The following is a 27,906-nucleotide window of genomic DNA, read 5'->3' on the forward strand; positions in this document are numbered from 1 at the left end:
TCTTTCTCATCTCAAGTCTGAACTCTCAAACCTCTCTCCCTCCTCAAAATCCTGGTGGCATCTAATCAAATCTGTTTCTGGTGTATGTTCCCCCTCCATCCCTCCCTTTCCTCAAATGGCAGCACTGCTGATTCCGCACGGAATCCTCCATCGTGCAAAGTCCTTCCTCGGCCCACCTGAGCTCCTGACCACTTACAAAGCTTTTGTCCGCAGCCTGATGAAGTACTGCTCTCCCCTCTGGGCTGGTGCTCCTGCCTCCTACCTTTCTCGGCTTCACACTGTAGAAACCAAGGCATTTCGGATCATTGGCATCTCCCGCAATGAGGCTGAGTCTTTGGACCTCTCACTCAATCACCGCAGGTTGGTTGGTGGTCTTTCTGTCTTCTACCATCTCCTCTCCAGCCTCACCCCCTGCTGTCTCTGCGATTTGTCCCCACCACATTTCCGCAGGGCGCTCAAGGTCCGCCAACAACCCCCTTCTGGTAAAACTTCCAAAATCACGAATCAATGCTCACCTTCAGTCTTTCATTCCTCTTTTTCCCCGCCTTTGGAATAAACTCCCTCACTCGATTAATTCCCATTCTTCCCTCCAGGCCTTCAAAACAGCTGTTCACCACCACCTCTTTTCATCCCCCATCCAAATCCTCGATCTTTTCTACCCCCAATAAACCACCCAAGCCCACCTCCTTCAAATTCCCTGCTTTCCTTCCTGAAAGTCCCTGTAATGTCCATCTTCTATTCCCCATGTTCCCAGTCCCATCCCTCTCCCTTCCACAGATCTCCTAATGTCTCTGTTCCCCACTGTTTTGTCCTTCCCACTCCCTCCCCTCCTGTCTCATGCCCCCCTTGATGTGCGTTGTGCGTTTGCTCTCATACGAGCCTCGACAAGGTATACAAAAAAATAAATAATTGATGTAAATTATGAATCGTAATGGTCCGAGTACTTAACTCTGAGCTACCCCACTACTTCCATCCTCCCAGCAAGACATCCTCTTACTCACAGCCACTCTTTGCTTCCAATCACGAAGCCAGTTTGAAATCCAATTAGCTACCTGACCAGCCACTCCACAACCCCTCAATTAGGCTAACCTCCGATGTGGTACCTTATCAAATGCCTTCCTAAAGTCTGGATATACTATGTCCACTGCCTTTCCCTCATCCACCCAATCAGACACTGCTTCATCGAACTCCAAAAGATTTGCTAAACAAGACCTAACTTTGGAAAATCCATACTGACTACCTTTAATTAGTTTGTATTTATTTCAATGGTTCCTCATCTGGTCCCTAATTAATGTCTCCAACACCTTCCCCACAACTGAAGTCAAACTAACAGGTCTATAGTTTCCCAATTCTTCCTTGGATCCTTTCTTAAATAGTGGTGTCACATGTGGTACCCTCCAATCCTCCGGTACCTGTCCTGACTCCAGGGAACTATTGAAAATATCCGTTAACATCTGGCTCACCTGCTCAGCCACTTCCCTCAATATTCTCGGGTGCATACTATGTGGGTTCGACACAATGATTCGATGGTGATGTATCGACTGGAAAGAAGGGGAAACCCACTGAAAGAGCAGTAAGGAGGTCGCGTGGGTTTAGTTTTGCTGGCCATTGAAAGACCCGCTGATTGTACCTCTTCAGGCTGCAATGAGAGGGCGCCACGTCGGATATTATAAACTGAAACCTGATGCAAAGAAGCCTTACGCACCAAAAACGGAGCGAAGAGATCGATCCAGCGCCGCGTCTCGATTCACACCTCCCGCCATGACGGCCCTCGCGGCCGGCCCAGACTAGGCCGCACCGGATGCAAATCTCAGATTTTAATTCCACATCCCTCAGGCTCAATCGACAAGTCTAAAAGAACGAAATTATCAACACATGTAATTATTTGCTGCTTTCACTTTGACATGAGAAGAGTAAAAAAAATAATTTTTTTTTCCACATGTACGGCATGACGTCATACGCATTTGACGATTGGGTTCAACTTTCGAGAGCACGCAACAGACGTCACTTCCGCTGTAATAACTCACTTCAGTTCATTCTTTTTCATTGCACGCGTGAAACATGGAAAATTTTCTTCCCCTGGCAATTAAATTCAAAAAAAGGGTGCATCACATCCTTTTGGCATGAGCAGTAAAAATGTGAATTGAATTTGGCATAAAAGAGCGGCAAAACTCTTACAACAACAACAACAGCACAACGTTTCATCGTGGATCACGAAGAGGAATGTTTGAAGCACTGAATGATTAAAATACACGAATGACCACACTGCGGTCACAACTTGTGACGCAAGATATTGTTTAGATTTTATTTTCGCCTCCTCTGTCCACTCAACTCTTGATTAAACCTTACTAATAATTTTTATTCGATATAAAAATACCTGATAAAAACTTTATTTCCCCCAACATTGTTTTTTTTCGGGGTAACTCACGTGAAGAACACTCGATCCAAAGAAAGCTGATGGAAATCTGACGCAACAGACCTGAAGTGAATGCGAGAGAAAGACCTTCGGAGTATAAGGCTTTATTTCACTTGATTGAAGCCGTCTCTACAGACACAAAAGGAAGACACGTGCAGTCGATCACTGCAAAATAAATCAGCAATTAGCCAGAATAAGCACGGAGTCCGGTATACTCTCAATTCCCACCATTCAACGAGCACCAAGTGAACCACCCCCGTAAATGACAATGCCCCAGGGACAATCCCACCAACCGCGCGGCATCTCGGTTTTATCTGTCCCGTGTGCGAGCTGCGTGACACGTGATCGCGCGTCACTTCATCCTTTATTTCATCACAAGACCTGGGCAGTGTATAATCAGCAGACCAACAGGCCTGATATTTTCGGCCCAACAGAAAATCAAGATGGCAGCCATATTTTTTTCGTGTGCCACGGTGGGTGGCATCAAGAGAAAAATGTGGGTGGGGTCCAGCAGCTGTCCGACCAATAGGTGCATATTTTAAAAATCGACCGACAAAACACACCAAAAACGACAAAAAGAGCAGAGATTGCAGACCCTCACCAGGACTTCTTTTGAGTGATGTATCTTTATGGGTTTTCAGGTAAATCCAATATGGCTGCCAAAACATGTGACCTATGACGTCATATGTGCGACACTTGTTCCCCATCCAGAGGCAGTCATATTGTAACGAATCTGGAAGCCTTGTGCACACAAACAGACAGCAGTCCCCACAGTTCAGTTATTTCGATATGTGTTTATAGTTAGAATCCATCCCCTGTGTCTAACGGGAATTTCATGTGCGCGCTGCGGGTTTTCTTTATAGTCAGGTTTTTTACATTAAATCTTCCCTTCGCTCCATCATCGCCATGACGCACGTGTTCGTGGCCACGGGCATAGGCGGGGTGAGGTCGACTCCGCCCAACGAGATGGGTGTGCCTCGCATCCAATGAGGGATAGGAGTACCTCAGAAGCCCCCGACCAATCCGGAGACGAGTTATCTCAGGGCGACCCCGCCCAGCCAGATGGGATGTTCACCCCCGACCAATCCAGAGACGAGTTACCTCAGGGCGGCCCCGCACAGCCAGATGGGATGTTCGCCCCCGACCAATCCAGAGACGAGTTACCTCAGGGCGGCCCCGCCCAGCCAGATGGGATGTTCGCCCCCGACCAATCCAGAGACGAGTTACCTCAGGGCGGCCCCGCCCAGCCAGATGGGATGTTCGCCCCCGACCAATCCAGAGGCGAATTACTTCAGAGCATACCCTCCACCCCCGCGAGGGGAGGGATAAGAAAGGTCACGAGCTGCTCGTGCGGTGAAGTTGGTTCGTTCCTGCTGGTTGAGTTTGTGGCTCCTGGTCAATGATCGTGCTGGGCGGAGTTGGCGCTCCGCCTGGTTGGTGTTCGTGTTGCTTGGGTCGCCGATCGTCGTTCGCGGCTGGCCAAGTCGCTCCTTGAATTCTGGAGGCGTAGGTTCGAGTCCCACCGAGCGGGTTGTGTGGGAGCGAGCGAGCTGAGGATCCCGTTTCCTTCCACGGAATCCAAGCTCCACAAGCACGGGTCGGTAAAGACCGCACGAGGCGGACAGGTACGAACCAGACCTTGACCCTCAGCTCGCCTTCCCTCTCGAGCCGAATAAAGATCATTGAGGTCCATTTATTTTGGGGTGCGTGTGCGTGTGCGTGTGCGTGTGCGTGTGCGTGTGCATGTGTGTGGGCGCGGGCGGGCCCTGTCTAAGTAGAATTGCTTTAGTGTTTTCTTTTTATTGTACATTCAGGGGTGGATCTAGGTCTCAGGCAAGAGGGGGGTTGACACTTTTGGCTTTGAGGCAAGGTGGGTGGGTGGCAATATACCCATGCGACCGCCAACAGTGCGAAGCCCATACGAGGGGGGGGGTGAAGGTGGGGGGGGTTGAGGGAGGAAAGTGGGGGGTTGAGGGAGATAAGGGTTGAGGGAGGGAGGGATGGTTGATGGAAGGAGGGGTTGAGGGAGATAAGGGTTGAGGGAGGGAGGGATGGTTGATGGAAGGAGGGGTTGAGTGAGGGGTACTCAGCAGCTGAAGGGGGTTGCAACCCCCCCTACCCTCCCCCCCTCGAGTTCCGCCACTGACATTATTTTGCTTTGCTTATTCGGTTGTAATTCTGCTCTGTCTCCCTTCCCAATTATTGCCCCCATTATAATTAAACCCCCAATTGCGAAATGTTCCAGTTCGTTGCCCGTGTTTTCTTCCATTGACCCAGCACGGTGCGAGCTTGAGAAATAATGAGGCCATTGGTGCCGTAAGTTGTCATTGGGTCCGACGGACTTTAGTAATTCCACTCGGTTACACCGGACCGAGGTCGCTAGAGCGACCCGGTTCGACAGAGTACGTTGAGGGTGTGACGTCTCCAGTAATTTGACTATGTGGGTACTTAGGTATATTGAAATTTGGCTATTAACCCGACCCCACGCCATCAGAGAATTGGCGGGCACGGTCCTTAAATGACCCGTGACCTGCAGAGTTGTCCGAGAGTCACGACCTAAATTCCGGGTGTTCGGTGGGAGATGGCTCTACTGCTCCACCTGGCGGCCGTTCCTCGCCACCAACCCTTGTCCCACAACAATATATGTAGTTTCGAAAGATTTTTCAGCCATTTCAGAGAAGATTTTTGAAGGTTTTTTTATTTTTAAACAATAAGGCTGCAGAATCACGTGACCGATGTCATGAACTTCTTTTTCCTGTGAACCATTTTATCCCGAGATGACCCTCAAAAATTTTCAGACTGAGCGGATGTGGCCTTCTACATATGCAATTATGATGTCATTAAAAAACATTCCCCATGAGGAGTACTTGCTTTGTGCCAAGTTTCAAATTTTTCCTTTGCAGTTTCAGAGATAGAGGTCCAAAGTTTTTACGTTTTACAATCTGGCTGCTACACCACGTGACTCGTGACATCATAATTATCATTGAAACATTCTACATGAGGAGTTGCATCAATGGTGAAAATTTCATCTCAATCCGATAAGTGGTTGTGGAGAAAAACACAAAAGTTCTGTGGAGACACAGACAGACAGACAGACAAGCAAACAAATGAAAATTCACTCATAGAGTGACAAATTGGCAAACCAGCACAAAGTAGAATGGCACTCGGTAGTGCGCATACCTCTGCCAGGTGGAACAGTTCACGTTTTGTATCCCACCGATGGGCTGGATCCAAACCAAAATCCAATCCACTTGTTCTTGTCACCTATCCAACTCATCGACAACTTTTTGAGATAAAGTGATATATTTTGTTTTTGGCCCTATCTATCAATTTTAGAAATTAGGCCTGTGTAGACCTCTTGACCGTAAAATTAATTGGTAGTTGAATTCAGCGACCTCACATGAAAATGCTCTTCAAATTTCAAGTCAGATGAAAATGGAGGATTTTAGAAAAATTGGCCTTTGGGCCGATTTTTACCTTTGGGTTGATGTTTACCTCAACATTAATTGGTGGTTGAATTCAGTGACCTGAAATGCAAATGCTCTTCAAATTTCAAGTTCAGTGGGTTAAAATTAAGGATTTTAGAAATTCGGCCTTTGTTGACCTTTCCTCCTATGGCAACCACAAAAATAATAGGTGGTTGAATTCAGTTACATGATGTGGAAATCCTTTTCAAATTTCAACTCGATCCGATGAAAATTGAGGATTTAGAAAATTTGGCCCAAATTGTCCTTTTGGCAGATTTTAACCTTTTGGCCTATGTTTACCTCAAAATTATTGTGTTTGAATTCGGTGACCAGACATGAAAATTCTCTTCAAATTTCAAGTCAATCGGATGAACTTGCTTTGGATTTTAGAATTTTAGAAAATTTGGCCCAAATTGTCCTATTGGCCAATGTAGACCATAAGGCCAATGTTTACCTCAAAATTAATAGGTGATTGAATTCAGTGACCTAATATGTAAATGCTCTTCAAATTTCAAGTCAATTGGATTAAAATATTGAGGATTTGAGAAATTTGGTCTATGTTTACCTTTTGGTCTATGTTTACCTCAAAATTAATAGGTGGTTGAATTTGGTGAACCGATGTACAAATGCTCTTCAAATTTCAAGTCAATTGGATGAAAATTGACTATTTTAGAAACTATTTTAAAATTTGGCCTATTTTGGGTTGACCTTATGGCCTATCTGACCTTTTGACCAATGATAACCTCAAAAGTAATGGGTGGTTGAATTCACTGACCTGATATGCAAATCTTGTTCAAATTTCAAATCAATCGGATGAAATTTGAGTATTTTAGAATATTTGGCTCAAAATGGTCTATTGGCCTATGTAAACCTTTTTGGTCGACCAAATTTTACGAAACTTCAATGCGGGACCGTCACAGGGTCGGTGACATTAATCTCTGCAATTTTCAGAACGATTGGTTGAGCAGTTTGGGCTGGAGGCGAGCGGACAGACAAACAAACACACAAACAAACGGAGATGATTAACACAGTTGTCCAAAAAAATTTTCAAAAATTGCCCAGGAACAAACGGACCCAAATGCAACGGGTTACAAGCATGAAGCAAAAAATACCTACTGCTTATCATTCAAAACACCTCACTACACCAGAAAATGTGGGGACAGGAATACTGCACTGTAAATGGTGGAGACTTGTAATACCTTATCCCACCTGGAGGCGGCACGACACGATACACATTTACATCGAAAATTCCCCCACCCCTCCCCCCATCCTCTGCAGCAAGTCTGGATGCAATTGGCCCAGAACTGTAGGAGTAGCCAAACAAACAAACCCACAAACAAACAACCACACAAACACCGGTCCGTGAATTATAGTAACGATAGATATCGTGAATTGTAGCTCTAAACAAGGTTGCAATCCTGTGAAAACTGCCAGCGTCGCTAAATTAATTTTGCAATTCCAGAAACTCCCACAGTTCACAAGTGTCAGACATATCTTCTTTTAGTCTTGCTTTTGTTAAGTCTTTGCATTTCTCACTGGTGTTGCAGTTTACACTGGTAAGCTGCTGCATTGCACTGTTTACCTGTGAGCAATGAAGGTGTGACATCAACCAGATAAGGCACTGGATTTCCGTCATGCCCCAGCCTCTGGTTTAACCTCCACTCGTCTTCATGCTACGCATGGGTATTTGTTCAATGACGAGATCAGAAGAGAGTCCTGCCCAGAAACGTTCCGATCTACGCACAACATTAATTCCTTGGCTGAAGTGTCTGGAAATCTGTGGGTTTGTCTCATGAAGCTTACTAGAATGCTGCAAGTATATGTGGAGGCATTTTGTGCAACATTTATACCCCAAAGCAGCTAAGTAAGGCAGCATCTCATACATGGCTTGCATTTGCAGTTCCCAGATTCCCATTCGTTCTCCTTTGAGGAACTTTCATAGAATTTCCATCATCTTCCGAAACTGCAACCACAATTTTGCTGTGCGTGAGATTTGCATGGCTTGTTTTTTTTGTCTCAAGACTTTCAACAATTCTGGCAAACTCTTGTGATCTGCAGGCTTGTTGAACAGTCGTCCTTCCAACCAAAAGTTCATAGTGCAGATTAGTTCCTGCTTCCAGACCTGTCTGTGTTGCATCACCAGTCTTATTGGAATGAGTTTGGTCTGGTGCAGGTGATAGTTGTTCTGTTATCATGGTTTGAATTCTCATCATGAACCTCATTCTCCATGTCCACTACATTCTGGGCTGGAGTAAACCATGGTGGCTTTACACTGAACTCTTCTGAAACGATCATGGCATTGAGAGCTTAATCTGCATGAAACAGACCTCAAACTGCTCGTTGAACTGCTTTTCCAGTCAGCATGTCAGTGACTGCATTTTTGGCATAGATTGCTTCGAGCAGTTCCTGTAGCCTTGATCGTGTCATGAGTTGACCGATGCAGCTGATAAAGGTCATCTGAGCATGGAATCCACCTAATCTCAAGACTATGAAATGTAATGGGCTGTTCTCTGCTTGGCTCTCGATTACCTGTGGGGCTTTCCACCAGAGTGGGTGGTCGAATGTAATGATAGGTGTTGCTTCGTAAAAGGTAGTAGTATGCTAATATATAAACTGAAGGGTTGAGTACACATGACATGTGACCAGGATCCATGTCTATCATTGATAAGAACCCCACTGATGACTGTCCTGGATGGTCTCTGATGTGTATCATCTGCATCATCACAGAACAGGCTTTTCTTGATGATGGCACAGACAGGGACAGCTTCCATTGATCATCAATGATTGATGTTAGGTCGTCCTTCTCGACGTTACACAGCCAAGACTCACAAGAGATGCATCCCATTGAATGTTGGCATGAAAGGCACTATGTTCATGGTACCAATTGCTGAGATCTCTTCTGCTGTAACAGCAACACATGGAACACGTTGATTATTCTCTATTACTGCAATCATTCCCATGCTGGCAACTGCATTTTCCAAAAATGTTTCGGTTTGTCCAAGTGTCAAAAACTGCCACCGAGAAGTCGACATTATAAAAAAAATTAAGCTATTTTGGTAGTCATTTTGGATTTATGTATTGAAGTTACAGCCAAAGGAGCTCTTAATGTGTTTGAATATCTTAGTTGATATTGAAAGCCATAATTTAGCAGTTAAAATCATTGAACAAATGAGTTAATAGTCAAGATGTGACAATTTAACTTTATGGTGGCCATCTTGAATTTAATGAACTTTACCGAATTTTACCTGCATCGCTTTTTCTCGACTTTTAGTCAGTTATTGTGGAGACCCTTCTGATATAGAAATCCAAAGAGAAATCTTCTGTTGCAATTTGTGATGGGTTGAGCCATCATTTACCATAGATTGACTGGACTATTAGTAGTCACCTTCAAAGTAATCTCCCTGGGAGTCGATACACCTTGTCAACATCGCTGGCATGCTTCAAAGCACCCTTGGAAGTCGTTGTCTAAAAGGCCATTTAGCTCATTGGTGATGGCTCTCTGGATCTCTTCTACTGTTACAAAATTAGTTTCTTTCATTGGAGTATTCAGTGTTGGAAACAAGGAAAAAAAATCGCATTGAGCCAAGTCAGGAGAGTCTGGAGGATGTTCTCTGCACAATGATTTGTTTGTCTGCCAATAATTTCCGCACAGAGGGTCGTGTGTGCGAGAGCATTGTCGTGATGGAGAATCCACTTGTTTGGCACGAGCTCTGGTCTGACGTGCAAAACACGTTTTCTCAAACTTTCCAAAATGTCACGGCAAAATGCTTGGTTCACAGTTTGTCCTGGAGGAACAAACTCCTTGTGGACAATCTGTTTGATGTCAAAAAAACAAATCGGCGTCATTTTAACTTTGGGCTTTGGCTTTTTTTGGTCTTGGGAATGAGGGTGTTTTCTTGGGAATGAGGCCTCATCTCCTTTGATTTTGTTAAACAGGTCACAATCTTCTTTTGACAGGTCAGAACAAACCTGGAGCCTCCTTTTTTTTTGTTTGTTGCTCAGGTTCTTTGGAGCCATCTTTGCACACCCCTCTCTCATGTTGAGTTTTTCAGTTAAAATCAACCTAAAAGTCTATCTGTTCAAGTTCAACTGGTCCGCTGTCAAACGTCACTCGCATCGGACCAACATTCTCACCTTTTTGACATTTTCGTCTGTTTTGGCAATCGATGGGCACCCCGAGCACGCGTCATCATTCACGTTCATTCTCCCTTTCGCAAACCTCATAGCCCACTCAAGCACACATTATCTTGATCGTGTGTCTTACCCGTACACCAGCTGAGACTTGGTGAAAATGTCTGTGCCACCCAAAAACATAATGATTCTCTCTTCCATAAATTTGTCATTCATCTTCAGAACACGATTGCAACACTTATAATTTCAACAAAACTCCAATGTAGCTACAAAACACAACCAATCGAGAAAACAGCTAACACAGTACTGACAAGAAGATTATAATGCACATCCAATTTCAAAACCCAAGCCAATGCTGCCACCGATTTGAGAAAAAAAACACACATCAGTCCTGGAACTTTATTGTCAGATCTCGTGCATGCAACATAGCAAAATATATCGTACATCAGTGGATAGTTATTCCATGCATGTGAAGCAATTGGTTCCCTTCTGTCCTTCTGTCTACAAATGTCAGTTTATGATCAAGGAAAAACTTTTCAATTTTTGAATTTTTTCGAACTTCAGTTGAATGTTATATTTTGTGCAGAAAGGAGTGAGATTATTTTTTTTACTCTGTCTGCCTGTCTGGCAGTTAAACAAAATTCAAAATCATTCCAAACAGGAAACTTACTGTTTTTGAGGATATTATAATGGATATAAACAACAGACATGAAGAATTAATGTAACATGTTAAAATAAGGTGGTGTTAAAGATGCTGTATCTTTGGTGGGAATCCTCCGGGTCTGCGTCCTTTAAAGTCTACATATTATTTCAATTGAATTATATCCTTGAACACGAGAACACAAATTGCCTTTTTCACACTTTCAAAACCCTTCCGTTTAGTAGTATGTACTTGGACAAAATATTACGGCATTTTACGTCATCACAACCAATCCGATTTGCCGCTTGTAGACCCCGCCCATGTCTGCTTCTCAAGAAAGCATGGGGTAATGTGTTCGATGAACAATCAATCAATCAATTGATTTTCTTAATCCAAATGTTGACTCATGGAGGCGCTAGAACAGAGAACAGATCAGAACATAACAGAACAAAAGGAACAGGAAAAACAGATGGGGGGGGGGGCACACCAACAGTATAAGTTGAGTGATAATTTGGAGGGAGCCTTGGAGAGATGAGGGCGAGGTCCACAAAAGTTTCATCCGGCCCTGTCCACATGATGCCGAGATCCCAGATTTAAATTCCATATTCTGTGTTGATTTAGTCTTTTTGTCTCTTAATGTCCTTGTACTGCAAATGCTTTACATACAAGCTCTTCCACAAGCCTCTTGGAAGTTTCATAAACATTCCAAAATATGCTTCCACAAACTTCTCACAGACCATCATTATATTTTCTGAACCTGCTACCTCTCCTGACAGCAGGAAGTAAATGAAGGCCATGAACATCAAGGACATATCCCATGCATTTGACACAATCAGCCATTCTGCTCTGCTTTCCAAGCTTTCTGCTATTGGTATACGGCAATACATAGTCTACTCCTTACATGGTCTGGATGAAAGTTTAAAATCTTGGATAATGCGCCAGACAACTGACGGTGGACCATTATCAGGCTGTGTTCCACCCCTTCATAACAGTGGACACTGTTTTGTTTCAGGGGCTTGGATTACTTTGGATTTCACGCAAAGTCGAGCCAGATGGGAGATTGACAGACTGATCACGACAGAGAATGAGCAATCGACGCCTAACCTTTGGGAAACAAGTCTGGAAATATCAAAGAGAGCTAGTGACAAAGTAGATCCAAAGACTGCATCTCTGACCAATGATCAGTCACATAATTTGGAAGGGTTGACCAGGGTTTATGACACCTTCCTTCTCGAGGGACTTGGCAACAAGTGACTTGCCAAGGTTGAAGAATATATTGTGTACCTTTGCTTTATCTTTCTCGTCTTTGCGTCTCATTTCCTTTCTCGATCCTCCTGTTGTGTCTGTCTGTGCTGCACCAATTAGAATAATTCGATTAACCCAACGAAAAACAGCGCCACACACAATAAACCAATGAAATTGTTTCAATATCCTGCTATTGAAAGGTTGGTTTGAACATTCAACAAACCACTAAAAGGAGGTTGCCACAAACTCCCATAATATCTGCTCACATTGCCTGATGCACAATGCATCATTCCAATAATAATAAATGAAAATAGAACATCACAAGAGTACTTCTAATCCAACTCCACTAAGGCACAAACTAATGACAGATACCCACGATGAGAAAAAAAGTTCAAGGCCTGTTTCTCCCAAATTGCACGCAGGTTCGTGACCTTTATTTCTATAACTACCTCTACTCTGGTGTAGCTCCATCTGCACTCTCAGTCATGTGACCCTCCTCTGCTTGTCCAATATACATTTGTTCTTCCAGCAACCCTGGCCTGTTTGAAGTCCCAAAATCCAAGCTTACTGCCCACCTGCACTCCTTTTCCTTTATTCCTCTTTTCTCCCGTTTGTAGAACTGCCTTCCGAAGACTATTCAATCTCAATCTTCCCTCGAGGGCTTCAAAAAGTTAATACACAACCACGTCATGTCCCATCCCCACCTGCAATCTTTTCTAACCCCATTAACTCTACCTAACCCAACCCACTTACTTGCAGGTTACTTTATTTCCTTCCTTTCTCCACTTTCACTGTTACCTCATTCCCTTTATTTGTTGTGGCCATATTGTCAAAATGGCCACCTGATGTCATCTCACATCCCTATACCTGCCATCTTGGCTGGCAGGATGGCCGATAGGTATGCACATTCACCTCTGAATCAACTATCCATCCATCGGGATCATACTCTGTACAGAGCGTCGATGCTGCCAAAGCTGTCTCCTGGGCTATTGGGCACAATTCAGGACAGGCCGCCACTCCGACGCAGGATACTGGAATGGCTCAATCATCCCAGCAAGCTGGTACTCATTTTGCTGACCTTGGAAGGATGACAGGCTGAGTCAACCCTACCTGGTTTTAATTCAACAGCCGAGCGGGATTTTAACTCGGGACCCTAACCATTAAGCCAACACCAGGCATAGTCAACTATCCTGGGTTCTAATCTGGTCCAACTATAAACTGTCATCCTGGTGTCTCACAGGCAGGGTGATTCATCAATGCATGTGCCATCCCTCGGATTGATGTTAAACAGCATTAGTTGGTGGACATTAAAGATCACACGGTGTTCTTCGTGAAGAGTAGGCAAGCTATCGCAAGCACACTGAACAAATCCCTGCCTTAACCTACAGGGGGCATTGCATCAGCAACACGTCACACCCTCAGCAAATGAGGCTCCTCGCACTGTGTGATGCATATGAAAGAAGAAGAATACAACCTGCCATCCTCCCCCCCCCCCCATGTTAATTCTCACTTGCCCAACCCTTTATCTCTCCTCCCTTCCTCTCTCTCTCTCTCTCTCTGCATTCGTTGTTACCTCGTTTCCTTGCTTGTTATGTCCAACATTGTCAGAACGTTAAACTTTTACCATGTCCTCGCTCTTCCCCGATTTTGTATATGAAAATGGTCCCAGGCTTAAATGGGCACTGTGACCTCATTTGAAATATTTGCAATGGGCCTGGCACACGGCCATCATCGTTCATGTGCAGCACCTGAATGCGGCTTGGCATCATTTTTCGCAGGTGTGAAGCAATGCCCCAGACAGGTCAGGGCAGGAATTTGGAATTTGGCCTGGGTGCCGGCGATAGCTCACCCACTCTTTGTGAAGAACACCATGGGATTTTTAATGTCCACCAACTAATGCTGACACATGAGATAGCAAGTTTAATGTCCATCCGAGGGACGGCACACACATCGTGAAACACTGGGATGACTGTTTACTTTCTGGGTCGAGATTCGAACCCAGGCAAGACAGCTCAGTGGTGAGTATGCACACATTAAAGCTATGCTTCCAACCCTTGCACACAGGGACCTACTATTTTCAAAAGGTGCCGATGGAATATTTAACATCAATAAGGAGATCTTGGCAGATGTGCTATTCGGCTCAACATCACCTCCGAACGACTGTGTACTCAACAATGCAATGCCCTGCCTATGAACTACTTGAATGACAGGCGGCTTCAGAATCAAACATTGGGTATGCTACCTGTGAGCTTTTCTGGCTATCAGAGCTTGTGCTTTGTCCAAATTCGATCTTGGCTTGTCATTTCATTGTGGCTTTCAACACCCCCAGATTTTTGGGGAATGAGGATGTGATTTTCCAGATTTCATTGTGGCTTCCCCATCCATTACACTCCTCTTGGTCAGATTTAGTGAGCAATCCGATAACTAAGTTGTGGTTCAGGAAGTGAACATGTAGCACAGAAGTTTCTCCACCGGGGCCGCATAGAGTGAGTGTCGACGGAACAGTTGCTCTACATTGGCAGAAGGAATGCCCCTCATAGATGCCAACAGCAGCAGGAGTTTCCCAAACCTGAGGTGGAGAGACAAATCAGAAATTGCTTGTCAAGATCGTTTGAAATTTGAACAGTGTCAGGTGGAGGGTTGTGAGAGATATTATCTTACAAGTTCGCCCTCCCCATTCCCCTTCCGCATATGATGTATGCATGTATGCAGTGGGGGAGACGAGGAGAGAAAAGGAAGATAAGGTGACATTTATGTATTAATTACACATGGAAAGGTTCAGTCCAATTTATAGAAGGTGGTGGAGACGGTTGGTGGGGAAAGTATGTCGGGAGAAAGAAGGGGGGTAAAAGGGGGAAGAAAATATTGTTTCGGTTCTGCAAAGCCGACGCTCCGCCAAGGAAGGCTACGACACACAACATATAGTGGTCCCGAGACAGTTATTTCATGAATAATCATTTTAGATAGCCCTTCCCTCATGTCTCGTGGGTTTATGAGACAAAATGCATTGCAAGGGATTTTAAGGCAGGTCTTCATTCAGTCTTTATCCTTTATTTTACTTAACTTCACACATGACCTTCCCTTCACACAAGCGTGCAGGCCACAGCAACAGGCAGCTTAATTTGCATATGCATGCCATTCTGCAATCAAACCTCATGCCATTACCACACACTCACCGCAGACCTTCTCCAGACTCAGACCACAACGCCACAACATTTCTACAACCACTACAACGCTTTAATAAAAGTTCCTGCATCAATCCAAGCTCGTTTACCTTCGCCACTAACCGCCATGATGCCCCAAACATCTTGCCCTCACTCACCGCTATGACCCCCCAACCACCACTCCATAACTCACTGCCACACCACCGCTCCGAACGCCACGACCACAGTCACCACCACGGATGCCTGCCACTGCCCTGTAGAGACATCTGGGAACATTGGATGCCACGTACCACTGCAGATGCTTGTGCGTGGAACGTTCTGGCATGTAGTTTGAAGAGCAAGTATGCGTGAGAATCCAATTAACATCGCATGGATAGCCCTAGTGCTGAGCCTGGTGTTGGCGCAGTGGCTTGGGATCCAAAAGGTCCTGAGTTCAAGACCCGTTGGGTCACTGAATTAATACACCAGGGGGTTGACTCAGCCTGTCATCCTTCCGAGGTCGGCGAAATGAGTACCAGTGTACTGGGCCGGTGTATACCCCGGTTAAAATAGGTGTACCATATCACTGTGTCGTAAGAGGCGACCAGGGTTGCGTCAGGAAGGGCATCCGGCGTAAAACATGTGCCAAATCACTATGCGGATCATACAGATGATCCGCTGTGGCGACCCCTAAAGGGAGCAGCCGAAAGAAGAAGAAGAAGGATAGCCCAAGTGCTATGCTCAATTATGGCCCCCATTTGGTGTCCAGCGCATGTTTGTGGCCGGAGAGCATCACGAGTGATTAAAATGAGCTCTTTATTTAAAGATTAACAGCAAAAGTAATTTTTAATCGAAAAAGTTATAAAATAAGAGGCAGGTCTGTTACTGTTGCCAAGCAGCCAGTTCCAAAGCTCCATTGTCTTGGATCACGTGACCCGCAGTGAGCAAGCAGGCTGAGGTTATACCGGCAGACTTTTATTCGTGGATATTTTAGTTTACAGAAAATTCCGTCTGTTTTGGGAATTTTTTTTTTCCTGTGATATTTAGTGAAGTAGATAGTAGAAAAATCGTGCAAATTATGATACAAGCATCAAATTTGGCATTTCTGATCAAATCTGCCTGATTGGCCATTTGAAAATCCAAATTTTGAAAAATTTGAAAAAAAAATAAAAACTTCAAAAAAATTTGAAGTCACAGCTGGCTGAAATTCTTGAAGCGCAAGTGAACATCCCAGACAGAGAACCAAGGGGAGATGCATTCATCATTGATGGATCAGCACTTATCAATGCCATACCTCCACGCACTTCAAAGATATTTGATGACTATGCTAAAGAAGACATCATCCCAAAGGTGAAATCCTATGGTGCCATGTACGAGAGGGTGGACATAGTGTTTGATGTGTACAAGAAGTCAAGTCTGAAGTCCGAGGAAAGGTCGAAAAGGGGGCAAGGAATCAGAAGAAGAGTGACTGGAACGAGTAAGACCCCAAATAACTGGAGAAGCTTTCTTCGAAATGACAGCAACAAGACTGAGCTGTTTCACTTCCTTGTGGAAAAGATGTGTGAAGCACAGACGACGAGCACAGTCATTGTCACAAAATTAGAAGATGCCATTAGCAACACAAGGAAGTCACTGGATGCTGTATCTCCATGTTGTCATTAAGAAGCTGACACTGGAATATTTGTGCACACCAGGGATGCAACGATGGATGGTAGCAAGTCCATTATCATTAAGGCTAATGACACGGACGTATTAGTCATAGCAATATCTGTACTGCCATCCTGACAGGAACTAGGTCTTGAGAACATGTGGATTGCCTTTGGCCAAGGAGCCAATGCGCGATGGATTCCAGTCCATGAGGTAGTTTCTGCAATAGGGCCTGAGAAAGCAAGAGGGATCCCATACTTCCATGCGTTCACTGGATGTGACGTCGTGTCTGCCTTCCGCGGAAAAGGGAAGAAAACTGCATGGACTTGGAACGTCTGATGATGTTTCTGAAACATTCGCCAATCTCAGCCAGCATCCAACATTGTTTTGTGATCTTGACTTTTTTGAAGTTTTTTTTTTTTTGTTTCAAATTTTTCAAAATTTGGATTTTCAAATGGCCAATCAGGCAGATTTGATTAGAATCCCCTGGAGAACAAATGTGCCAAATTTGATGCTTGTATCATCATTTGCACGATTCCTCTCAAAAATTGCTGTTATCTGCCCCACTAATTGGCTTTGAGTTGCATCAGTTTGCAAAATTTCAGCTTTCTACCCCACGTATAAGGTACGAAACATTTATATCAGTGAGTGACTGAGTCAGCAATTATAAAGAGCTTTACATTTGAGATACGAGGAGGAGGACCCAGCATTGCCCTGTGCTGTTCTAATCCTGTTGGCATTTTGAAGAAATCAATTTTTTTTCTGTTTTTTTTTTTTTGTGGGTGCCTAAAACACTTCCCTTCACCCACGAAAGAATGGGGGCAGGGATCATTTATTTTAATATTACCTTTCACATAGCTATAAAGGCTGAGGTACTAGAGCAGTGTTTCTCAACCGGGGTTCCCCGGAACCCCAGGGTTCCGCAAGAGGTCGCTAGGGGTTCCACGAGAAACAGTAATAAATAGGCTAATGTATTTTTGAGTAGTTTTTGTTTGATTTAACATTCGTAATTTTACTATACACGTACGGCATATTGTTGGAAACTCCTTGGTTATTATAATAGAGGCTTCAACCTCTTATATTATTTACAATTATAACAACCATAGGGAATGTATTTAACGATGTCTATATGGCGCCAGTGTGAAACCGCCCTCACTGGTTAGTGGACGTCCTGGACGCGGCGGATTCGTGTATCATTGAGTGACTGACTCAAGTACGGGACGCATGCTCGGTGTCCATCTATCTTCTCTGTGCTTCCTCGCGCGAAGTCTCTCTCTCCACAAGGTTAGTTCTTCTGTTTACCTTTATTGCTTCAACTTTATTTGTTTAAGTTTTGTTGATCAAGTTACATGAGGTGTGTTTTTTAATTGTCAAACGGACTCGGGGTTGACAAACACTTTCAAAAATGACGTTTTTAAACAAAAAAATATATATTTTTGTGAATTAAAACCTTGGTGTGAGGTCTCAAACGAGCAGTGTTTTTTTTTTATTTTTTTATTTTTTATTTTTTTTCATTGCCAACAAATTTGACAAAGGGGGTCATTTTTTTTCCTCAAACTAGGTATCCGAAAAACATATTGTATTTACCACGTGAACTACGATAAAAATATAAAAAAGCTAGATATTAATAATGGAATATAATAATTTTTATGCAGGGGTTCCCTGAGACATGAAAACTATTTCAAGGGTTCCACAAGGGTAAGAAGGTTGAGAAACGCTGTACAAGAGAGCAATTTAAAAAATAATCCAAAGAAACCCAAAATCGAACTTTTTCTATTCAAATTCTTGAAAAGTTTTTTTTTTTTTTGCCTCAAACATCCATGGCACTCACTGATGAACGTCTGAAAGTTTGACTACAATCTGTTTACTCATCTCTGAGGAAAAATAGTGATACACAAACAGCTCTTTTAAAGTGCAGATAGTGAAACATGAAACAACTTGCCATTTCTTAGCCCATTGCAATTCACCTGAGAACATTTGAATACCTCTTGTACCTTTTGCATTGCTTAAGCTTTCATAAGCTTGGTCGAAGCTGAAAGTGTTTGATCGAAACCTTAATACATTTAGCATGAGCTTAAAAGAGGTCAGGTCAGGTATGGGAGCAAGCACCGCTGTGTCCACTTTCCACTGGTACTCCAGGGGCCTCTGTCTGGCCTGGCCCATCCCCATCTCCTTGAGATTCCGATCACTGCTGCAACTACGAGGCACATGGTCGGCCCATTGACCTCCCCCACTCACGAGGCTCCCTCGCTCAGAGAATCTGGTGAGCAGGATCAGCGTCAGGAAAACAAGCCACATGTCCAAACAGCCACAGCTGACTCTCACAGAAAATACAGGTACCAAATCTCATCTGAGTCTCTCAGCAACCACTCGTTGGCCACAAAGTCTGACCAATGATAGCCAAGGACTCTGAAGAGATGTGACACCGAAGGAGTTGTCTCCTTCTCAGATCCTTGTTCAGAGTCCAAGTCTTGCATCCATAGAGGAAGACTTAAAGACTCAGACTTTCATCCTCCTGCATGGGTACCGACGGAGCCACACCCCACGATCCAGTGAATCCACGACTCCCCAGGCCCGTCCCAGACGTCTATTGACCTCTGGCTCACAACATGCGGAGACAGGAATATCACTGCCAAGGTAAGCAAGTCTCTCCGTGACCTGAACATCCTCACCACAAGGAGGAACAGACAAGATAGCAGCATCCAAGATGTCATTGAAAGCCTGGAACTTAGTTTTGACCAAGGAAACTTGCAATCGCAGTGGCTCAAACTCCTCATTCAGCGCCTCGAGGGCCACCAAAAGGATATCCAGCGTCCCCGCAAAGATGACCCCATCATCTGCGAAATTAAGGTCAGATATCTTGACATTCCCCAATGATGCAACACAGCTTGATCTCTATGACATCCTCCCCATAATCCAGTCCATACAGGCACTGAAAAGTGTGGAGGCCAGTACGCACACCTGACAAACTCCAGAAACAATTGGAAATAAGTTGGAGGTGGAACCACCACACCTCACAGCACTCTCAGTACCAGAGTATACTTCAGAAATCAGATTGATCAGTTTTGGTGGCACCCCATGAGGACCGAGAATCCTCCAGAGGGCATCCCGATTCACTGAATCAAATGCTTTGCGGAGATCAACATAGGCTGAAGGTAGCCCCTGCCAAAAATCTTGTCTGCATTCGGCGAGCACCCAAAGAGCAAGGATACGGTCAATCGTTGACCTCTTTGGTGTAAAGCCCGACTTCTCTGGGCACTGGCGCTCAAGCAGATGGTGGCACCCCAATCAATAATTATCTGAGCAAAGACCTTGCCCGGCACCGAGAGCAGCGTCACTCCTCGGTAGTGGTTGCATTCCAGGCTATCGCGCTTCCTTTTCCTGAGATGGACAACAAGGCTCCCTCTTCCAGTCAGTTGGGATAACGCCTGTGCTCCAGAGCACAGGATGAGACATGAGAATAGCATTTTCACAAGCCTTGAGAATTTCAGCATGGATGCCACAGATCCCATGAGCTTGACCCCATTTCAACCAGTTCATCGCAGCCTGTGTTGGTTCACAGTTGATTGGAGGATCAGCAAGAGGAAGAGTTACACCCCTGATGTCAACTCAACAGCTGGTGGGTCAGCTTGGTACAGCCGCTCAAAGTAACCAGTCCAGTGGGCCTTCACTTTGGATTCCTCTGTCAAGAGCCCACCACCCTCCGCTCTAACTACAGTATACCAAGGGACGGGCTTGGGGGAACGCAATTCACAAATACCTCTACAAGCAGAACGAGAATCAATTGACCACAGGTGATGCTCTACCCATTCACACATTCCTCTCACATCGGCCTCCTTGTCCGCCATCAGCGCACATTACAGTTTTATGCCTCAGCTCCCTGAACAGCTCAGCTCTGCCATTAAGCGATCGGACTTCCGGTTCCAGTTCTTGATTGACTGTGGCAGTTCCTCTTCACGGTCTTTGCCGTCTTTCTCAAAGATACGTTTTCCGGTTGTTTTTGTCATGCTATTTTGTTATCTCTGTTTATTGTGTGTTTCTCGTTCGATCTTGTGTTAAAACTTGTGCTAATTGTTGAGTTTTCATCATCTTTTTATATCGGGTTTCATTGAGGCCTACCCTTCTTCCTGTCTGTGTGTACGATCCGTTTGTTGTATTTTCTCCTTATCACCTTCAGTTTTTTTTTTTCTCCCCACTATCCCTCCATCAATCTCTCAATTCCTCCCAACTATATCTTCTGTTTCATGTCTTAAAATAAAATAAATAAAAAAAGAAAATAATAATCTTTTCCCTTCTCACTTTTCTCTCCCGTAACCACATCATGACTCTTCCTCTTCCTTCTTCCTTGCCTTTCACATTTCAAACCCACTTTGATCATGAAGGTATTCACCACTCACCTTCACGATTTTTTTTCTTCAATCTAAATCTTGTGTCCCAAACCCATCGCTTTCTGTACCCACCTTACCCATTCACACCCAGCTGTTCCTGGACTCTGTGTTCTTTTCTCCCGACAAGGTGCAGAGTTTGCTGTCAAACCTCGACTCGATTTTGCAACCAGTCCAGACGGCATCAGCGCTTGTGTCCGTAAACAAAAACCTGCTCTCCTGCTCTTGCTCACCCTCTCGATGTTCTATTTACCCTCATTTACTGAAGGTCATCTGCTTGGAAATCAGCAAACATTACCACTCTGCATAAAAGGTGCAAAAACAGATCCTTGCAGCTACAGAGCAATCAGCCTTCCAACAATCATCAGCAAGGTCATGGAAACCATCATTGCTGCTGACATCAAATCCTTCTTCTCCAATGGCTTAATTTCCAATCATCAGTTTGGATTCAGACCAGGCCACTCGAACCTGGACATGCTGCTTCTGCTTTCCCAACAATGGATGGAGGTCCTCAATGCCAGACATGAGATAACAGCTGTCTCCTGAGACATATTGCATGCTTTTAAGACTCTCTGCTCACCAAACTTTCTTCCGATGGTATCCAAGGCAATCTTCACTCATGGCTCGCAGACTTCCTCTTCTGTCACAGTCAAGGTGTGGCCCTCAATGGAATTCTCTCATCCCCTCTTCCAGTCAAGGCTGGAGTTCCTCACGGCAGTGTTCTGGGCCCTGTGCTTTTTGTAGTTTTCATCAATGATCTCTCTGACTTCCAAGAAAATCCTTGTTATCTCTTTGCTGATGACCACCCTGCCATACCATCTGTCATCCCTCAGATCAGCAAGTAGCAGCCCCTTCACTCTCTGTAGATCTGGATAAAATCACAAGCTGGTCCAACACTTGGAACATGTCTTTCAATCCTGACAAATCTCTCACTCTCACTATGTATCTCCGAAAGGACCATCTGGAACCCCCCCACCCACCCCCTCATCGACTTTTTCTCAACAATGCTCTTGAAGAAGTCCTTTCATTCAGACTTTGGGGTCTCACTATCTGGCATGATTTCTCCTGGCAAAGCCACATTTCCAAGATGGCCTCCAAAGCCATTCACTGATGAGGCATCTTCCATCATGCAAAGTCCTTCCTTGGCATACCTGAGCTCCTGACCACATACAAAGCTTTCATCCACAGCCTGATGGAGTACTGCTCTCCCCTCTGGACTGGTGCTCCTGCCTTACAACTTTCTCGGCTCCATGCTGTGGAAACCAAGGTATTGAGGATCAAGTTGAGTCTCTCACTCTCTCTCTCCCCACAGGCATGTAGGTGGTCTTTCTGCCTTCTACCATCTCCTCTCTGGCCTTGCCCTCCCTGCTCTGTCTGTGATCTGTCCCCTCCCCTCCTAGATTTCCACAGGGCGCTCAAGGTCCACCAGCAACCCCCTTCTGGTGAAACTACAAAATCAAGAGTCACTGCTCACCTTGAACTCTTTCATTCCTCATTTTTCCCACCTCTGGAACAAACTCCCACACACTCTTCAATCCCACTCTTTCCTCCAGCTGTTCACCACCATCTCTTGTCTTCCCCTATCCAAAACCATGATCTTTTCTACCACTGTTCTACCACCAAACCCTCCTCCTTCAAATTCCTTGTTTTCCTTCCTGAAAGTCCCTGTAGTACCATCTTGTTTACCCCATGTACCCTGCCCCATCCCTCTACCTTACACAGATCTCCTAATGTCTGTGTTCCCAACTGTTTTGTGCTTCCCTGGCCCACTCCTCTTGTCTCCTGCTCCCTTTGTTTTATGTTCTGTGTTAGCTCTTATACTAGCCTCGACATTGCATAGAAAAAATAAGAAAAACCTGGCCCTGTGCCTCACAACTCCACAACTCCACAACTCTTCAGGATGAACTAAAACACCCAGACCCCCCAAATCCCCATTCAGCCTGTTCACAAGCACCTCAGCTACCCTCATCCTTGGACTTGCCAACATCCAGGCTATGCTTGGATGGCAGCATTCTCCTGGATTTAAGCTGCAACTTCAGAGTTGTTATAACAAACCTGTAGTTTGGTGGACTCTGCTGTTATGGATCATCCTCCAGCGACCATGAATGAGCACATGGTCAATCTCCTTTGCCCCACCTCCAACGTTGGAATACCAGGTCCAGCAATGAGCCTGTGGGCACTGAAACCATGAAAGAGCCACCCTAATTCCATGACTTCTTGGAAATTCAAGGAACTTAGTGCTATTCTGGTTCACAGTTCCAGACCCATGGGGACCAACACATGTCTCATAACCCTCTCTGTTAGTGCCAGTGCATTAAAATCCCCCACGACTGGAATAGTATCTCGCCTGCAGTACTGAACAACCACAGACTCGAGCGCAGCACAGAATGCCTCCTTCACAGTGAGATCACTCTCCTCAGTCAGAGCATAGACCAGGGAAATGACACCCAAGGAGTGACGAATCCTTCGTCTCATAATACGCTCTTTGACCAGTGTTACCTCGATAATCATTGGAGTCAGCTTATTGAACACAGCTACCGCAACTCCTTGGGCATGGTAACCATCAGAGCGACCAGACCAGTAGTAGGTGTAACCACCCACCATGAGCTCACTACTATCCGGTCTCCGAACCTCAATGCCACAATACCGATGTTCAAACACTGGAGCTCAGATGATGGCAGAGACAGGTGATCATCCTCTCTTTGGGATAGGACATTCCAGGCACTCACCCAAAGGAACCGCCTCAGGTTAACTTGCGGAGACCGCCGTCTGGTGGATAACTCTTCAGCACCACCCCAACACACCACCGCAATCTGACCCAGGAAGATTACCCCATGTTTTTTTTTGTCCTGTCATGAAAGAATGGGGGTCCCAAAGGCTTTCCCCAATCCCGTCATCCGGTGAGCTGCCCTGCGAAGGCAGCTGCACAGGAGGTACTCGCACAGAGTGGCTTTTCAGTTTTATTTGCGTATTTTTTATGTGTTTCATGGAATGAAGTCTTTTACGGTGGCCGGAGTGCAAATTCTGCCACCAACTTCCAAGAAAAAGGTAATGCAACTGCAGGACGACGTCCGCAGACACAATTGGGCACAATATATGGGTGGCCATTGGCTCACAAGGAGCTCCTCCGTCCTTTGAGAGGTTTTTAAAAATCCTGCTGGGTCTCCATATCCATGCACCCGCCTCACCAGGAAACCTGGTGGGGGAGACTCTGTTTAGTTGCATCTGGGAATGAAGCTTTAATAACTTTGGCCTAAACCCTAAGTTTTACCTCACCAGAATAAATTAGGCCATCGCTTAATAAGTTTGACCTCAGCTTTAATGAGTTTAGCCAAAGCCTTAAATTTGGCCTGAGCAGTGGATGCTTTGATTATGGTATTGGTTGAGACAAAGTTTCAATGTGTATTTTGTCTTTGGCAGGTGGATAGGTGGTGTTTGGAGCATTTGGTACGTTGAGCTCATGCATGAGGTGGGGTGGGGAAGGGGAAGGGAGATTGAAATCACAATTTTTGGAATATAATAAGTACGTGGCCTTGAAGGGAGGGAGAGGTAGTACTATGTGAGAAGTATGGAGAAATAGTACAATATGCAGAATGGCAGAAAGAAATATCCCACAATCAAATTATTTCCATTTTGGATGATGCAGTGAAAGGTTTGGTACAAAAAGGTGAAGATGACTGACATATCTTTGTTTCGTCTGATGGATGTTCTTACCTGGCTGGTTGTTCTGGATAATTGTTCTGGCAATATTGCAACAGCATGAGTTGTGACTGCTCCTGCAGGTTCTCCACATGATCTCCATCCTTCAGGCCTTGTATTTCTAAAATAGAATGTTGAAGGGTTTATCCAGTGAGTACATGGAGGAGCTTTAACATGTAGTGCACATACAAAACAAGTACATTGGGAGGCATCAATGTACTTTTACATGAATTGCAAAACTGTCAGGTTAACGTGTCAATGGACAAATAAACACGGCATTTGGGATTTGAACTTGCCATTGCATTCCGTTTGCAAATGCAAGATACAATAAGACTCCACAGATGGGTAAAATAAGAACTAGAAAAAAAAACAGCTTGAGGTGCAACATATTTTATCTCTCAATTAAAAAAAATAATCATAAGCAATAAGAACGTGCCTGGCCGAAAGAGGGCCAAAGCTTTGAGGCAGGCAAACTCAGTGGGGTCAACATGTAAGGCTTTGAAATGTGATGTGGTGTTCTTGAGAAGGACTTGATCAGGATTTATCTCTGCAGAGGCCCCTGCTTGGGCAAGGCCAAACTGCTTGTCTACAAAGCTTCTTCCATTTGAGGTGGTGGAGTATTTGGAAGTGTGGTGTTTGGGCAAAAAGTCTGGTGGGGTTGGAAGTTGGTAACCCTCAGAGTTGAGAAGTATCCACTGTGAGGTACAGATGAGAAATAGATCACACCAAGTTTCTTCCAGGAGAATGACCTACAGCAACACAGGTATTCACATCAAACATTAACAATAAGTGATTGAATAAGAGTTAAGTTTTTTTTTTTTTTTTAAATTTGCTGTTTTAATATATCAACTTTGCCATTGATGCGTTGCCAATTTGAAATTCCCACCTGGTCACGGAAGGGAAGGTTGCTAAATACTGGAAGGTTCTTTGCCCATGTGACTGCCATGAAGAGCAACTGACTTGAGGCATCATAAGGGCTAAGTGAAGTAGGTGTAATACCTGTTAGTAAGTCAGGCCTTTTGCTTTCTGCAGAAATAATTTGTATGAGATGTTAGTTTGTGAATCCAAGAACGACAAGAATATACTTTTTCAAGAAAAACAGCAACAATTGCTTAGCTGAACACAGGACCTCATACCTTTATCAGACTCTATTTTTGGGTGGTGATGCCATAAAGCTTCGCCTGTAGGAGAGCAGGGATATGAAGGTGTGGAAGAAGTTGAGGAATGTGGTTTTGAGAGAATGGGAGTTTCTCGAGTGGTTGCAATGACGTCATACTCAAAGGGGGCATTTTCAGTTTGCCTGTCAGGCCGTATCTGAGCGGTTTTGCGGGGTTGCCGTTCCTTCTGAACAGCTGGGGAAAACACAAGCTAATTACAATGGAAGCAATAATTAAACGCATGACACGCATTAAACGCATTAAACGAATGAATGTCTTAAACAAAACTTCTTTAGAGCAGAGTTTCCTCAGAATTTAAATTTCCTTTGACTGCAAAGCCTTTAAGTAGTGGGTGAGAGATGCCATCTGGTGGTACGTTCATGAGAATAACAGGAGTCTTGTGGTTAAAAATCATCATGGTTGCCCTTCATAGCTGAACACAGCCATTCACATGTGACAAGGAGCCTCCAAGAAGACCAGCCCACTTGTGACTGGCACTCCAGGCAGTAATTTGGAATTTCGCCAGCGTGACTGCGACAACTTGATTACTCTTCACAAAAGACAAAGAGGGATCTTTAACGCATACCAACAACCAGTGCTGATCAATGGGTCCTCCGACTTAATGTCCTTCCGATGTACGGCACACAAACTGAATGTGAAATACCAGGGTGACTGTTTGTATGTCGACATTATAATCCAGTCTCGGAAGCTCAAGCGCAAGCATGTACAATTGATTTCCTGACAGCACACCATGGTTAAAATTAATATTTGTGGTATATTTATCCTTGCAGCAACGACAATCCTTATTTTGTTAGACAACTGACTTAATAATTTCAGTTGGAGAGCTTTTTTGTTTGCATCATCAAATTTCATCTTCCCTGATCACATCTCTTTCTTTCTCCACTGCTACGACATCATTTTTCAATAACGCATCAAACATGTATGCTTTGGAGTTAAGAGATAAGAAGGCTTCACATGTTAGCTTACACATCAATATGCTGTTTCATCATTTTCTTTGTGTCTAATTCTTACCATCCTTGTTCATCCCGGCCTGCAAACAGCATCGCAGACGACAGGCTTGACATTGGTTACGATGGGCCTTATCGATCAAGCACTGCCCCGTCCCAGCCTGACACCTGCCGTGCACATCATAGTTAAAACTGTGGAACCGTCTTCCCGTGTTTGTCTCTAACTCTTCCCGACAGGATTGCAAGTGCATTGTCCACAGTCACCACATGGTCTCTCCTATATCCACTACTGAGCTGCACTAAACCTGCTGAGACTGAGTTCTCACCCTTCTGCAATTCCTCTCTTTGTGCCATGGTGCATCCATTTGTTGTCATCCTACTGGTTTCCCTTTGCCCCATTTTGTCTGTTGATCCATGGTCCTCTGTCTTTCAGCTCCTCCATGAGCATCAATACTTATACAGTATTTTTAAAACTGTGGTGTAGTGTCTTACAAACAAATAATCGTGTGGATGGGAGAAAATGTCCTATTTTAGACCACTATTGGTATGGTGGTGTCACCCAGTTAACAACAATCAAAACCTTGGTTTGTTTATTTTCTTGAAAGAAATGTCTTTGCTTCTGCGTTACATCGTTTTCATTTCTATCCCGAGTGATTATAAAGTTCCGAGAATGCGGTTCCATGATGGGTAGCACAACCGAAGCACACCACCATTTCAATGAGATGTAAAGAACTGATATCTTCTCTGCAGGCCCATAAATCTTGAAGATTAATCTGCAAATACGATTAAAAGATCAGGGATTCACTCATCCTGTGATTGAAAGGTCATCCGTTCACCTTCTATTTTGGGTTTTCTTGTAGAACATTGCACATCTTTTAAAATAATTCCACATCACAAGGAATTTGTACAAAGTCCCTCAAATGTGAGAATTAGTCAGAATGATGGAGGAATTAAGCGAATTGGCAAAACTCCGCTGCACTTGCTTTTTAATTGTCAATGACTTGCTCA

The 27,906-nt window shown here is 44.5% G+C and overlaps 2 protein-coding genes and 1 long non-coding RNA gene across 9 annotated transcripts in view; 1 reads left to right on the top strand and 2 right to left on the bottom strand.

The window, feature by feature from the left end:
• The window catches only part of LOC147030408 (cleavage stimulation factor subunit 2-like), a 92,478-nt gene extending 89,814 nt beyond the window's left edge, over window positions 1-2,664 (bottom strand). For 2 of the 3 annotated variants that reach the window (XM_085874424.1, XM_085874422.1), the window contains exons 1-3: window positions 2,645-2,662; window positions 2,429-2,545; window positions 1,706-1,851 (exon numbers count right to left, since the gene is read on the bottom strand). In XM_085874424.1, the coding sequence (XP_085730550.1) occupies window positions 1,706-1,763 (58 nt within the window). In that variant the 5' untranslated portion in view covers window positions 1,764-1,851; window positions 2,429-2,545; window positions 2,645-2,662. Of the gene's footprint in view, window positions 1-1,705; window positions 1,852-2,428; window positions 2,546-2,644 lie in introns of all 3 variants that reach the window. The other variant, XM_085874423.1, reaches the window with a different exon arrangement.
• Window positions 2,665-3,348: 684 nt separating this feature from the next.
• On the top strand, window positions 3,349-27,525 carry LOC147030409 (uncharacterized). 2 transcript variants are annotated; one of them, XR_015056349.1, is made up of 3 exons: window positions 3,349-4,041; window positions 24,495-24,543; window positions 26,992-27,525. It is a non-coding gene; the product is annotated as an uncharacterized LOC147030409 (long non-coding RNA). The 2 variants fall into 2 exon arrangements; XR_015056350.1 differs by lacking the exon at window positions 24,495-24,543.
• Window positions 10,406-27,906, bottom strand: part of NR2E3 (nuclear receptor subfamily 2 group E member 3) — a 45,274-nt gene continuing 27,773 nt past the window's right edge. For all 4 annotated transcript variants that reach the window (XM_085874426.1, XM_085874425.1, XM_085874427.1 and 1 more), the window contains 6 exons: window positions 26,963-27,066; window positions 25,910-26,125; window positions 25,660-25,799; window positions 25,210-25,522; window positions 24,789-24,894; window positions 10,406-14,468 (listed from right to left, as the gene is read on the bottom strand). In XM_085874426.1, the coding sequence (XP_085730552.1) occupies window positions 14,336-14,468; window positions 24,789-24,894; window positions 25,210-25,522; window positions 25,660-25,799; window positions 25,910-26,125; window positions 26,963-27,066 (1,012 nt within the window). In that variant the 3' untranslated portion in view covers window positions 10,406-14,335. The remainder of the gene's footprint in view (window positions 14,469-24,788; window positions 24,895-25,209; window positions 25,523-25,659; window positions 25,800-25,909; window positions 26,126-26,962; window positions 27,067-27,906) is intronic.

This window comes from Eptatretus burgeri, chromosome 3, assembly GCF_056783735.1.
Source record: "Eptatretus burgeri isolate ZD-2024b chromosome 3, Ebu_testis_v1, whole genome shotgun sequence".
NCBI classification, from domain to species: domain Eukaryota; kingdom Metazoa; phylum Chordata; class Myxini; order Myxiniformes; family Myxinidae; genus Eptatretus; species Eptatretus burgeri.